The sequence below is a fragment of the Siniperca chuatsi genome, linkage group LG3 (genome assembly GCF_020085105.1).
Source record: "Siniperca chuatsi isolate FFG_IHB_CAS linkage group LG3, ASM2008510v1, whole genome shotgun sequence".
Taxonomy (NCBI): Eukaryota; Metazoa; Chordata; class Actinopteri; order Centrarchiformes; family Sinipercidae; genus Siniperca; species Siniperca chuatsi.
Window position 1 is genome coordinate 5,477,745 of NC_058044.1, and position 15,296 is coordinate 5,493,040.

The 15,296-nt window shown below is 43.8% G+C and overlaps 1 protein-coding gene across 4 annotated transcripts in view; it reads right to left on the bottom strand.

Annotated features, from left to right (window-relative positions):
* LOC122872873 (voltage-dependent T-type calcium channel subunit alpha-1I-like) overlaps positions 1 to 15,296 on the bottom strand; it is a 216,761-nt gene that overhangs the window by 106,922 nt on the left and 94,543 nt on the right. For all 4 annotated transcript variants that reach the window (XM_044188930.1, XM_044188929.1, XM_044188931.1 and 1 more), the window contains exons 5-6: positions 12,974 to 13,071; positions 5,056 to 5,215 (exon numbers count right to left, since the gene is read on the bottom strand). In XM_044188930.1, the coding sequence (XP_044044865.1) occupies positions 5,056 to 5,215; positions 12,974 to 13,071 (258 nt within the window). The remainder of the gene's footprint in view (positions 1 to 5,055; positions 5,216 to 12,973; positions 13,072 to 15,296) is intronic.

The window sequence follows — 15,296 nt, forward strand, 5'->3', positions numbered from 1 at the left end:
CTATGAATTGTCAACCAAGGCCAGTTACGTCGCCCGGATTGGCGCTACCGGGGCCCCACCCTGGAGCCAGGCCTGGGGTGGGTGCTCGACGGCGAGCGCCTGGTGGCCGGGCCTTCCCCACGGGGCCCGGCCGGGCACAGCCCGAAGGAGCGACGTGGGGCCGTCCTCCCGTGGACCCACCACCCGCAGGAGGATCCGTGAGGGGGCGGTGCAGAGAGATCTGGGCGGCAGTCGAAGGCAGGGGCCGCGCACCAGATCTCCGGACACAGAAACTGGCTCTAGGGACATGGAATGTCACTTGGCTGGGGAAGGAGCCTGAGCTTGTGCGGGAGGTTGAGCGTTACCGGCTAGATATAGTCGGCCTCGCCTCCACGCACAGCCTGGGCTCTGGAACCCGTCTCCTCGAGAGGGGCTGGACGCTCCATTTCTCTGGCGTTGCCTGCGGGGAGAGGCGGCGGGCTGGTGTGGGCCTGCTCATAGCCCCACAGCTCAGCCGTCACGTGTTGGAGTTTACCCCGGTGAACGAGAGGGTCGCGTCCCTCCGCCTTCGGGTGGGGGACAGGTCTCTCACTGTTGTGGCGGCCTATGGGCCGAACGGCAGTGCAGAGTACCAGGCCTTCTTGGGGTCCCTGGGAGGGTACTAGACAGTGCACCGCCCGGGACTCCGTTGTTCTACTGGGGACTTCAACGCCCACGTGGGCAACGACAGTGACACCTGGAGAGGGGTAATCGGAAGGAACGGCCCCTGATCTGAACCCAAGTGGTGTTCAGTTGTTGGACTTCTGTGCTAGTTGCAGTTTGTCCATAACTAACACCATGTTCAAGCACAAGGGTGTCCATCAGTGCACGTGGCACCAGGACACCTAGGCCGGAGGTCGATGATCGACTTTGTTGTCGTATCATCTGACCTCCGCCGCGTGTCTTGGACACTCGGGTGAAGAGAGAGGCGGAGCTGTCAACCGATCACCACCTGGTGGTGAGTTGGATCCGCTGGCAGGGGAGGAAGCCGGACAGACTTGGCAGGCCCAAGCGTATCGTGAGGGTCTGCTGGGAACGCGTCTGGCGGAGCCCGCTGTCAGCAGGGTCTACAACTCACACCTCCGGGAGAGCTTCTCCCAGATCCCGGGGGAGGCTGGGGACATTGAGTCCGAGTGGACCATGTTTTCCACCTCCATTGTCGATGCGGCGGCTCGTAGCTGTGGTCGCAAGGTTTCTGGTGCCTGTCGCGGCGGCAATCCCCGAACCCGGTGGTGGACGCCGGAAGTAAGGGATGCCGTCAGGCTGAAGAAGGAGTCCTATCGGGCCTTGTTGGCTCGTGGGACTCCCGAGGCAGCTGACAGGTACCGGCAGGCTAAGCATGCTGCAGCCCGTGCGGTCACAGAGGCAAAAACTCAGGATTGGGAGAGGTTCGAGAGGCCATGGAGGAGGACTATCGGTCGGCCTCAAAGAAATTCTGGCAAACCGTCCGACGGCTCAGAGGGGGAAGCAGTGCTTCACCAACACCGTGTACGGTGCGGGTGGAGAGCTGTTGACCTCGACTGGGGATGTTGTCGGACGGTGGAAGGAATACTTTGAGGATCTCCTCAATCCCGCTGTCACGTCTTCCGAAGAGGAAGCGGAGGCTGGGGACCGGAGGCGGACTCATCCATCACCCTGGCCGAAGTCACTGAGGTTGTTGGCAAGCTCCTTGGTGGCAAGGCTTCAGGGGTGGATGAGATCCGTCCTGAGTATCTTAAGTCTCTGGATGTTGTGGGACTGTCTTGGCTGACACGTCTCTGCAACATCGCGTGGCGGTCTGGGACAGTGCCTCTGGACTGGCAGACCGGGGTGGTGGTCCCTCTGTATAAGAAGGGGACCGGAGGGTGTGTTCCAATCACAGAGGATCACACTTCTCAGCCTCCCGGTAAGGTCTACTCCAGGGTACTGGAGAGGAGAATTCGTCCGATAGTCGAACCTCGGATTCAGGAGGAGCAGAGTGGTTTCGTCCCGGTCGTGGAACACTGGACCAGCTCTACACTCTCCATCGGGTGCTCGAGGGTTCATGGGAGTTTGCCCAACCAGTCCACATGTGCTTTGTGGATCTGGAGAAGGCATTCGACCGTGTGCCCCGGGCGCTTTGTGGGGAGTGCTCTGGGAGTATGGGGTCCGGGGCCCTTTGCTAAGGGCTGTCCGGTCCCTGTATAACCGGAGCAGGAGCTGTGTTCGCATTGCCGGCAGTAAGTCAGACCTGTTCCCGGTGCATGTTGGACTCCGCCAGGGCTGCCCTTTGTCACCGGTTCTGTTCATAATTTATATGGACAGAATTTCTAGGCGCAGTCAGGGGCGGAGGGTGTCCGGTTTGGGAACCACAGGATCTCATCTCTGCTGTTTGCAGATGATGTCGTTCTGATGGCTTCTTCAAACCAGGACCTGCAGCATGCACTGGGACGGTTTGCAGCCGAGTGTGAAGCAGCTGGGATGAGAATCAGCTCTTCCAAATCTGAGGCCATGGTTCTTGACCGGAAAAAGGTGGTTTGCTCTCTTCGGGTAGGTGGGGAGTCCTTGCCTCAAGTGGAGGAGTTCAAGTATCTCGGGGTCTTGTTCACGAGTGAGGGACGGATGGAGCGTGAGATTGACAGGCGGATCGGTACAGCGTCTGCAGTGATGCGCGGCGCTGTATCGGACCGTTGTGGTGAAGAAGGAGCTGAGTCGAAAGACAAAGCTCTCGATTTACCGGTCAATCCACGCTCCTGCCCTCACCTATGGTCATGAGCTCTGGGTAGTGACCGAAAGGACAAGATCGCGGATACAAGCGGCCGAAATGGGCTTCCTCCGCCGAGTGGCTGGGCGCTCCCTTAGAGATAGGGTGAGGAGCTCAGTCACACGGGGAGCTCGGAGTAGAGCCGCTGCTCCTCCACGTCGAGAGGAGCCAGCTGAGGTGGCTAGGGCATCTGATCCGGATGCCTCCTGGACGCTCCCTCGGGAGGTGTTCTGGGCATGTCCCACCGGGAGGCGGCCCTGGGGAAGACCCAGGACACGCTGGAGGAACTATGTCTCTCGGCTGGCCTGGGAACGCCTCGGATCCCCGGAGGAGCTGGAGGAAGTGTCTGGAGCGAAGGAAGTCTGGGAGTCCCTGCTTAGACTGCTTCCCCGCGACCCGGCCCCGGATAAGCGGAAGAAAATGGATGGATGGATGGATGGGTGACTTCAGTGAAACTTAACGAGAATATTTTTTTCCCACAGCACAGCTTGGGCTCTGGGCCCCGCAGAGAGACCCGCAAACTCCTGCAGCAGTGACGCTGCAGCTTCAGGGACGTGGAAGCAGAAAGAAAAGTAACTCTGATATAAAGAAAAAGTGGAATATCAAACACATGAATGAGTTCTGTCCTTGTTGAAATAGGCTAGTTATACATGCAAAACGATGCATGCAAATTATGTGAAAATGATGAGATGTTAATGAGATATTAATGTCATATTATTGGGTCAATAGAAGGAGAACTGACACCAATAAACTTGTAGAAGTAATAACTGATTGGCTTTAATTTAAAATATATAACAAAGGCTTGTTGTTTGCTCTTCATTTCTGAAAGTAAGCTGTATGTATTGTTATACACTGGCATAAAATCCAAATCTGGGCCCTGTGAAAATGCAGTGTCAGCGGGCCCCCTTCCCCTTTTAACAAATCCAGTCTCACACATGCATCTACAGTGTTATTATGGTAATAAATATTACCACATTTAAGTAGATATTAGAGAATGCCCTCACAAGAGAAATGTCAGCATTTATCATTTTTGGAACGCCTAAAAGGTCCTATGTTTACATTTACCGTCAGACACCTCTAGTGCCCATAGTATGAATGATCACTTTTGTCTGTCAGGAACAAAGGCAGAAACAGTGTTACATTGTTATTGGTGCAGCCAAACCTCTTAGGGAGGAGGTTGGGAGGAGTTGTCAGGATGGATGGTCATCAAAGTGCGTGACTTGGACATTGGACTGCTGTTATACTTTCCTGTTTCCTACCAACAATCAAAACCACAGATCATTTCCTAACCTTTACAAAACATTGTTTAACCAAAACTGCAGTTTTTCCCTAATCTACCAAGTCATTTTTGTGTTTAAACCTAACCAAACCTTAAACATTGTGGGGCCAAATCAGAAAACGTCATATGTTACAGTTTTAGAAGGCATATTGTAAACAATGTACGAATATATAATAAAATATTCCTCATTTCTTCATTGTCAAAAGACAAAGGAAAAAAAAAAAAGACATCTTACATATCTGGCCTCTACACTGAGAAAGCATTATTGCATTCAGCCTGGTCCACTCTCTGTGGTAACTATTATAATGTGAGCTAACTAGGTTCAACCTACTGTACATGCCAATATTAAACCATTCTAAAACACTGCTCAAGTTATGTTCACTGACCTTTCTTTTGAAGTAGTTTTTGTTTTCCCTCACATAGCTTTATTTCTTGCTCCTGTCTTTCTTTTCTCTTTTATCTGCCAAACTTGCATATATGCTAAAATTATTTGAGTGATCTGACAGAGTCTAGCAGAGGTTGCTAAGGGGGGGGTCAGATTTTAATTAAGTGGCTGCATTGACTCTGAGATAATGATATTTGGTTTGTACAAATTTTGGTTTGCAATCAGCCTCATTACATTAGCACAGAAAGAGAGAGAGAGAGAGAGAGAGAGAGAGAGAGAGAGAGCCTTCATCTCTCTCTATGGCAATATCACTAAATTGAGTAGATGATGTAATTAATCTTCTGGAGTTACATTGAGGAAGGGCAGGTAATGAGAGGAGAGGTGACAGACCCATGTAGACACACATACACAATCTGACACACACATACACTTCATGTAAAAGCACAAACTGACACAAACAGTATGATGGAAACACATACAGAAACGATAGTGTGTAGACATTACACACACTCAGACAGGCAGACAAAATTTCAAGCTGACAGACCAACATGTCACAGATCCGCGAGCATCACATTGTCTCACACTTGGTTTCTCTCTCACGCTTTCTTGTTCACACGCTGACGTGCACACACGGAGCAGTCGGTGACTCACAGTGTGAAGTTCTCCTCCGGGTAGCAGCGGTTCCTCAGCAGCCCCGCCCACAGCTGCACGCCGATGATGCCGAAGATGAAAAAGACGAAGAAGCAGAGGAGGAGGACGTTACCCAGCATGGGCAGAGTGTCCAGCAGCAGGTTCACAAGGATACGCATGCCTGAGGAGACAAACACAAAAACATTTATATCATGACACACGCCATATAACCCCAAATCCTTAGTACGACATACTGTACTTAGCCTGAGTTCGGGCCTGAAAGTGCATTGACAAGGTTTTTCTCAAATTTCCAAGTTTATCCTCAAACACTCAACAAATTGATAAATACGAGTGGTCCACTTGGCCAAGTTCTGTGATACCTGAGTAGTGTTTGTGATATTTTTAACAAATGATAGAGAAATTTCTATCGTAATATGTATAAATGATTGTAAAAGCCTTTATGGTGATGATCAACACTTTCAGGCTGCTAACAAGAACAAACAGTGGCATTCATGCAGTTCGTGATGGATTTGTAATGGACAGTGTTTTTATCCCAGTCGAATCTTCGCCAGGTCAAAATGTTTCGACTAACTTATATAATAATTATTATTTTTTCACTTGTTAATTTGTTACTTGTTAGATTATTATTAGTTGTTTTTTTTGCCTTGGGTTGTAGCCAAACACCTTTAAGAATGGACACATGTTGCTTGTCGTTATTTATAGTGTGACACTGTGTTTCCAAGACCTATGACTGAAAGATTTTAGAAAGCACAAAAAAAGCGGATTTAAAAAAAAGAATGTGTGGGCTGGACCAACATTGTGTGGATTCGACTATATTTGGCCTTAAGAATTACTCATCTTACCATTGCCCAATGGATTTTGGGATACTCAGGATACAGAGGATACTAAAGGTCAAACTAGTTGTGTCCTCCAAAATTTGGGTAAAAGATAACTGCATTTCTCTTCTACATTTGAAGAAGCTGTTGTAATGGGACAGCCTTTAGTCTTTGACACACGCAGCCACTGAAAAGGAACACAGCTAGTCTACACACACATTAGCCTGGCTGAACACTCAGCTCTATAGGATATTTTTTTCTCTCGGGAAACCCAACAATTTAGCTTTCATTCACTCAGACGAAAATTACATACTGATTGTTGTGTGTAAAGAGCCACCAAAGAATTCATATTATGGTCCCTTAAGGTACCAGTCAAGTATCAAAACTGAGTTAGTTGAGCATGTGTTAAATTCAAACCTCAAAGAAGTGTGGACTAGCAACAGATTCTCATTTTTCACTGTCTTTCTATAGTTAATGGTAGAAACTCACAAACACACACAACTGTTATACAACATCTGTATAATTTGTGCACTCATACACAGAAACATACACACACACACAAACACACTTTCCAAACTCTCATCTTTCCACCTAACTACCTCTTTCTCTCTCTCTCTTTCACACAAACACATTCTCTCATTCCTCCCACTCTTTTGCTTGTGCAGAAATTAACACATTATGCTGGCATTTCCATTTAAGCTGTCGTATTATCATAATTAACTAATCAATCGCTAATCTCCACACTAATTGTGATCCCCCGGCCCATTACTTTGGCTCTGATCTGTATAAGGAAACTAAACCAGGGGTTAAATTCTATCTGTAAAATTGATAGAGGATTGATACAGCATTCAGCAAAGGGTAAGTGGGCATGTGGTCCTCGGATCTTCTCCCAGGGGTCCTGCCAAATGACTTAATGATTTAAGATGTTTCAGTCTGAAGAAGCAGGAAACAAGGAAGCTGTAAAGCCTTGAACAGCCTTTATATATATTTAATTGATACCATGTATATATTTTGAAAATAAAACATCAAATATGTGACATTTTCATGAAAAAGAACAGCCATATTTTAAATTTTATGAATGTATTCTGTCTGGACAATAAATAATCCACCTATTAGCAATGCATGAAACTTTCTACTTTTATATCTCCTTGTGGGAAATGTTCTTCAGTACTGCAGGAGGTGGCCAATCACAACTGGAAAATTTCTCATGGGAATAAAATCAACCTCAAAGAGCGAGATTTCAATTTTGTTGGGAAAATACAAGACGCCCTTCCTCTCTCATCCTTTTACAATAAACACAGACAGACACCGACATGATCTTTGGTGAACAGTATGCTGAGCTTAGTTAGAACTTTTGATGTAAATATTTAATCATTAAATATACGTAGAAAAGTGAATATGAAATTCCTAGAAATTCAAACATTTAGCTCTCACTGCCAGCCAGGGTAAAATAATTATAAAAGGTGCCCAGCATTTCTATTTTGATCCTTTTATTTTTTAATTAGTGTGATTATTGGCTTTAACTACACATGCAAAATGCCATTCAAATCAAGTTAGTTGATCTGAATCAAACAAAATTACACTAACTACTATACACTATGAACTATACTGGAACTGAAGTCTAACTGTGGCAGTGTTGGTGCCAGATATTACACATCGCAGAGCCTGATTTCCTTTGAAAAAGTAGAAACAGAGGTAAATGCTAAAGCAGGGATAAAACAGCACATAAAAGAACACTGTATAAAAGCTTTTTGCTCAAGTTGGAGATTTGATTAAAAGATGAAAAGATTCAAAATAGTTTCCTTCAGGATGTAATATTAAAGTCACTTTATTTGAATAATAGTATTAGCTTGGCTATTTGATCATAGGATATTACCAAGTGTTGATTAAATAGAACAACACATGTTTGTTTTATATAAAAGGCAACTTTAATCATTTTAATCATTTACAGCAGACTGCGCGGGAGCAGCTGCAGATGGAGGGAGGAGAATGTTAGGAGCAAAGACAAAGGAAATGACCAAAGTGCAAACCAGATCAGAAGTAAAAATGAACAGAATATACATGAAAAGAGAGGGTCGGCAGAGAGAGAAAGTGCTGATGACCGTTACCTTGGCTGCTAATACAGCCATCTCCCGGGGGCGGGGGTGTAATGTAGTAAACAGGTCCAGTCCTTTAAGCTGGATAATTTCCATTAGCGTCCCATTAACTAACTCTTCTGTTCATTTCACACACCCTCCACTGAGTGTGTGTGCATATTCAGTCAGTATCTGCCTACAAGTGTGTGTATGCAAGTGTTTGTGGCTTTGCATTGATTGTGGTTTTGTGTGAATATATTGCTTGTGCAGTGTGTGTGCATATGCTGGTGTGTTTGTGTGTCTGCATGAGTGAAGCACATTGTGATTCTGTTTGTGTTTCTCTCGCAGCCTGGAGATTGAATTACCCCTGAGATGAGCTCTGTGGTAAATTGTCTTTAATAAAGGATAGAATTGCTTCTTTATTCATCCAACAAATAAAGACGAGTAAAGTAACTGGCTTTTGGCAGCTGGTGCTGGCGAAGCACACAAGGGTGTTTGTTATAAACTGACCTTTTCATCCTGTGGAGACTGCGGCTGGTGGTTTCCAAAATAACTTGACACTTTCATATTTATGTTGGTAATTGTCCTGTCAATACTTGAAAAAGCATAAGCGAGCCATTCAAAACCAGTTCAAGAAAGCTGTTATGCTTCCCTGGACCGACCCTGTCAACAGACAAATGCTGATGGACGATTTTGGATGATTGAACAATTCAACATTTGATGAGAACATTTTTTAACGTATTTGAAATTATTTATTTCTACATTATCTGTGCATGGCAACTACAGCATGTTTAACATTTAAGTTTAAGGAAAGATTGTGTTTATTGATAAGGTATTGGTCTTTTTCACAGAAAACATTTTGACATGATACAATGGTAAAAGAGAAGGATTAAATAATAAAATTAATTATAGCTGCTGCGCAGCTGTGAGTCAGGGCCGGGCATTTTGAGGAGGAGGAGGAAGAAGAAGGAGGAATATAAAAACAAATGCAGTCCATACCGGACCAAAGTTACCAAACCTTGAAGTTAAGCTTCTCTAATCTACACAGCACAATGGCTGAGTAGAAATTAGCATGTTCATTCTGCATCACCCAGGACTTGAACTCACAACCTTAGACACCAAGAGCTTGTTAAGGGCTGGATAATGAGTTAATAATTAGAACCGGGTGTGTTGATTGAGTGGGGAGATACCTAAAACATGCATTAAAGTAGCAGGGTTGATGACTACTGATATAAGATGTCCATTGTGCATTACCCAGGTCTTGAACTCACAATCTTTGTCACCAATTATGCGTTGTGATTATGTTGAGTTACCCACAGAAAGAGGTGGCTTCACACTTAAGACTTATACAACCACCAGGATTGTAATTAAAGGCTTAAAGGCAGATTTCAAACTAGTGTCAAAAATGTAGTTATCTAAACACAATTCTGAGAATTTGTGAACTTTATCTAGACAACATAGAGATGTCTGTAATAATTTTTTTACAAAGATCGATTGCTCCAAGATTGCTAAAGATGCTCTATTTCCATCGACTGCAATGGATTACATGAGGACAGAATACAAAATACTGTCAAAAATTCAGTTTTTGAGATACGATTCTGGTATTTACCACACTGCATCTACCATAACTACAAAATGTTGGAAATTCTTTTTATAAACAAAATATTGAAAAAGAATACATTTATTATATCAAGAATTTGCCGTAGCTGTGTACCGTACTGTTTGCAGTAAAACATTTCGATGCACTGTGGGCTTGTGGGGGTGGGCGTGGTTTAGCAGTCGGCTGCAGAGAGGGAGAGGTGGGGGAGTGGCTCAGGTGAGCAGTGTCAGGGAGAGCAAATTGTCACAGCTGTGTCGTGTTGACTAATTATGCTCTCTCCTTTATATCCAGTAGCGTGGTGGACCTGAGGCTGACTCACGCAGAGTGCACCAGGCAGCCAGGTGGCTGGGAATCTCTGCATTTGTTAATTTTGTTAATCTGAGAAATGTTTTATGATTGCATTGTCTCCCTTTTCTCATCTGATCTTCACTTTCCCGTCCTCTGTCCTCTCTGTCCCTTGCTCATTTTATCTCTATTCATCTGTCGACTCCCTCCATCCCTGTCACTTGTCTCCTCGGTTCTATCTATCATCGTAATGGCCTGCTCATCTGAGTCCCCACGCATCTCTCCTCTCATCATCCCTCTCTTCCTCTCGTCCATCTTCGCCTATCCATGGAGCTGGATAATCCCTCTTCCCTCCCTCGTTTGTCTCTCTCTCTTTCTTTTTTTTTTCTCTGTGCTCACCTGGTTCTTCTTCTCTTTTATCCTTCCTTAACCCAGATGCCGTGTGCTTATTGAAATGTTACTGAATAAACCACAAAGAAAGCATCAATCTAGTACGAGGGTATCTAAGTGTTTGGGGACTTTTTTTATACTGCCTCTTTTCTTGCATGTTTCTAAGCTCTGTTACAGATAGGCCAATAAAACACATTTGCCTTTTTAATGTGAAAAAGGAAGCTCAGTGAATAGAAAAGTCACCTCTGCTCATTGAATTGCCAGATTACAGGTGTAAACATGGTTTAGACTCTAATGATTTATCATTGTTTGTGTCCTCCCAACAGAGAGCTGTACAAAACAACCCTGTTCAATGGCAAATTAAGTCCACCTTACACAAAAATATTGCCAGCCATTAGGGATGGAATGGAAGTTTTGGAACACAAACTTTCCAAGGGTATATATATATATATATATATATATATATATATTCCGTATAAATGATGTGCCAAATATAGAAATCAACACACATTTCCCTGTGACCAACCAAATTTGCTGCACCTGCTTTCAGAGAAGAAAAAAAGAAATTGCTCGGATAGTTGATGTTGCAGATTTATGAGCAGTGGGAGGTTTAGCAATTATAATTATAAGGGAAGCGAAACAACATTAACTTCAAGCACCAGCATATCCGACTTAGAGAGTGCTCATAGCTTATTAAAATGATTGCCTGCTAAGCGCAATTTAGACACATAAAGCACAAAAGCAACTACAAGCAAGCTCTGATTATTCTCATCAAAAAGGGCCGAGACTAAACAGCACTCGCAGAGTCAGTGACAGGGTTGGAGCGCTCAAAACACTTCAGCGATGTCTGAGCATTGCTTGGGTGCTGAGGAGACTTTTTCAAAATTAGAACAGCTCAGGGTGGATGAAATTACTTTTTAGGAATTTAAATAGCCCTGTGCACTTCGTGTCCTCCAGAATTTGTTTCCTCACACAGGATGAAGCCAGCTTTTATAACAATACCTGACACACTGGCTGGACAAAGTTAAAATGTGACCTCCCTTTTTGGACTTTCCTTTTAATTTATTCTTTCCATTTTTATTTTTGTACAGATGTCCAAGCACAGTTTGAAATGCATAAGACAAAATCAATTTGCTCACAGGCATAACTGTACTTGTAAACCACCAGGCCAGCTCATTGAAACAACAGGTACACAATCAAAACGACAAAATTACAGCCAAGACAACAAGGCATTTGGGCTGCATCTGGCAGTCAGGTTTGAGTCGGCATGTATGATGCCGCAGTGCTGGTTTGGTGTGGCCCGTTTGCTCCAGAATGAATAATGGCCTGGCACAGTATCAGTACTGCAGCATTTACTGTGTCACCAACAATACCAGGAGGCATCTGTGAGCAAGGTGGAGCCATAAACACCATACTCAGACCCAGTCTGACAATAGTACAAGAGTTGTTTTGGATCCAATCAATGCAGATTTTTAACTGAAATTGTACACAGAATGCAGCAATTTAGTATTCCACTGATTTCCATCCATGTCACTAATGTCTAAAGTCAGAAGCCCAGTATCGTAAAAATTAAATTCATATTGGATGATCCAGCACCTCACATTTTAAAGCCAATGCTTAACACTCAGTGCCAATGCAGGACGTAGCCTGTCCTTTGTGCAGTGAGGTGGAAAGTGAGGGTGTGGAGGTCGGGCTGGTGTATGGGTGTGTAGTGTATTTGTCATTCATTCAAGAGACCCAAGTTCTTGTCCTGTCACAGACTTAGAATTATATTTCTTTTTTTTTTTTTTTTTTTTTTACTGTAACTGTAATCGGAAGCTCTGAGAGACAAGTGAGAAAAAAGATTCTGGTGGTCCATTTTCTAAGTCTGATCTAAATTGTTTTCTCCCCTGTGTTTTGACTTAAGAACAGGTGGGAAAAAAAAGGTTGCCAGGATAATCCTAAATTCCTTACATTTTTTCCATCTGTGAAACAGGTGGACAAAGAAAGTTTTGCCAGGATAATTAAAAAAATAATAATAATTTTTTCATCTGTGTAAACAGGTGAAAAAAGTTTTCTTGATGCCTTTTATGTCTTCTGTACTGCAATTTGAATTGCCATGTTGTTGAAAGGTGCTATACAAATAAACTTGTCTTGCCTTGTCTATTTATTTCGCTTTTGAGAAAGTGTACTTCTGATACAGGTAAGGTATAGTACGGTCAGAATGTGCATCAAATAAACTATAAAGTTGTACACCACAAGGGTTAAACATCATCATGGCTCCAATCAGCTCAATGCCAAATCCCACTCCCTCCAGCAAGTAATAAGTATAGCTCGTTGCCATCTAATCTGAACGTGTTCACAGTTGAGGTATTCCTGGCTCAATGACTCATGTTCAGCTCCTCAGACAGCGACCAAGCTACCAGGCTCTGGCTGCTCTTGCAGGCAGCTGTCCATGGTGCTGATTGAGAGCCACAGATGGTATTACATGAATGAACATCCTATCATCTCTCAATTTTCAGATATTTAAATTTAGTTGTTTTTTTTTTCAGTATGACTTGAACAGTTCTTTTAAAAACAGCAGAAAAATCATTTGATGACGTGTCGATATTTGCACCAACTCTTTGCCTTACTCAGTGACATACAGCTAAGGGTGCCCATCATGTATAGGCACCCAAAGTTCACTCTCCTCTTTTGGCTTAGAATTGTATTATAATACATTTAATTAATTTTAGTACCAGCAAAACTCAGTCTGAAGTGGTGTTATGACTTACTTGGCACCCTGTTAATGGCTTTGAGAGGGCGCAGTACCCTCACTGTTCTGATGGCAGTGAAGTTGACATTCTGCAGGTCCAGCGAGTATTCAATCATCCTGGAAAATGCAAACAAAACATACAGAAAAACTTGTTAACAACACAAATACTTTTCAAATGTCTACAAGTCTATAAGGGGTATCAAAGACAATGAAAACCAAGACTAATGCAAAAGAACTACCACTAAAACCCATGTGATCATCACAGAGGAGCAATTTCATCTGAACTTCCGTTTTGTGTGGATTTATTGTACTCCTCCCTTCATGTTTGTTCCTATTCAAAAGCCTAAACAGAAGCGTGCACCCTCGCACAGTCAGGGTCCTGTTGTGCTGAGCCTAGTATGAATTAATGAGCTGGAATTTGTGTACCTGTGCGAGACATTCAAAGAAACTGGGGTCAGTGGTAGACTTCCTAACATTAGTGTACTGTGCTGGGGTGCCCCACGTTCCATCATTTTGACACAGATGGAGGAAGATGTCAGAGTATGAGTGAAGAAGTACAGTAGACCTCCTGCATTCCTGAAACTGGATATACCTTTTAGCACATGTAGAGCAAGCATCAAAGTGTATCCTGTCGGTTTGCGGGTGTGCACAAGCATGAGACGCATGAGATTAAGCCTGCAACCATTGGAGAAGAAAGCAGAGAAGAAGGAGCAGGGATTGGAGGCGGAGGGAGTAAACAAGCTTGAAGTAAAACTAGGTGGGGAATAATGGAGACAGAGAAGGGAAGCAGAGAGTGAGTATTTTGCTATTTGACCTACTTCTGACAAATTCATTACAGGGAAAACATACTACCTGACGAATGGCAACAAGAGACACAGTGAGAGTGCAGAGAAGGAGGGAGAGGCCATTCAAAAAGAGAAAGAGAGAAGAAACAGAGGGATGACAGGAGACAGAGAAAGTGTTACCTGAGGACAGATGGATCAGAAACCAACTCAAGTAAAGCACCAAGGGATGATTAAGTGCAATATAACGATGGCAATAAAGCGAGATTGAGAGAGGGAGAGAGCCTGAGGGTTTTATCAAGTGTCGGAGATAATTACACTGTTAGGAACAGAGAGAAAGAGAGAGGAGAGCAATATGCATATACCTGACTGAACAGAAGAAAGCTGCTCTCAGGCTGAGAAGGGGGGGTTGAAAGTTGTCAAGATATGGGAAAAAGAAAAGTACAAGAAACTGAGGCAAATTTCAGGTATTTCACACAAATGTTCTACTCCAAGATATTCCAGCACTCTATAATAACAAGCTCATTTCAATGAGAGGTTGGAAAGCCTACCAGATGATTTTTCAAGAGTTTAAAAAGCCCCAGCCAATTATTCGCTTTCAACCTCCCGACCTACGCATCTGGAGGAGTCTTCCAAAAAACTTTGACAGCAAAATAACAGTGAAATAGACAGTAACATAAAAATCCTCCTATTTCCTGGTGTTCCAGAGAGAGTTTCACAGTTTGAAATGGAATCCTGCGAGGTTTCAAAGTTGGAAAACATGAACAAGTTACGTGAGGATGTAACTCAGGAGGTTGAAAAAAAGAAAAACATGCCAAGTTCTGCCAGGATTCGAGAAAATATAGGCACTGCCAACTTCAATTAAATGTCAAGTTGTAAGAGCATAGGTGTTCCCAGAGTTGTTCCTAATTCAAACGCTGGAAAAACTTGACCAGTTTCAAAGTTGAAACCTGCAGCTGCATGGTGCTTCCAAATTAGCTCAAAGGTGAAACGCCGTAACAAAACAGTTTGCTTTATTCTGTGCAGTCCAGCAACCAAACCTCTACACATGCTTCAAAGCATCCTTAAGTTGTGGATCTAACTCAGTGAGCCATGAAATATTAATCTGTCCTCTCGCCAGCGTATTACCTTAACCTTGGCGGTGACAGGAGCCGACCGAGCCCTGATTCTGCTACAGTTCCCCCACAAATCAGACAAAAGCGTGTTAGTAAAACACACCGACCATGAAAAGTAAGGTCAGAGTTCCCAGAGTACCTGGATACGGCCATATCTGTGTGAGATCACAGAGGGTGGTTCCTCAGTGTGTGGCCATGATCTAATTTGACAGGTAGTTTTCTATGGAGGGAGCAGAGAACACAGTGAACAGATCACCCACTTCCACAATAAGAGGAGGAAAAAAGCATGTTGCATGTGCACGGCGTGCAAAGGGAGGGGGTACAGTAACAAAGCAAAATATGAATACCCCTGATAGAAAATTAAGAGTAAGGTAGATGTTTAAATGTTAAAAACATTCAAATTGAATTGTCCATTTTTGAAAGAAATCAAGACAGCCTGTGATAA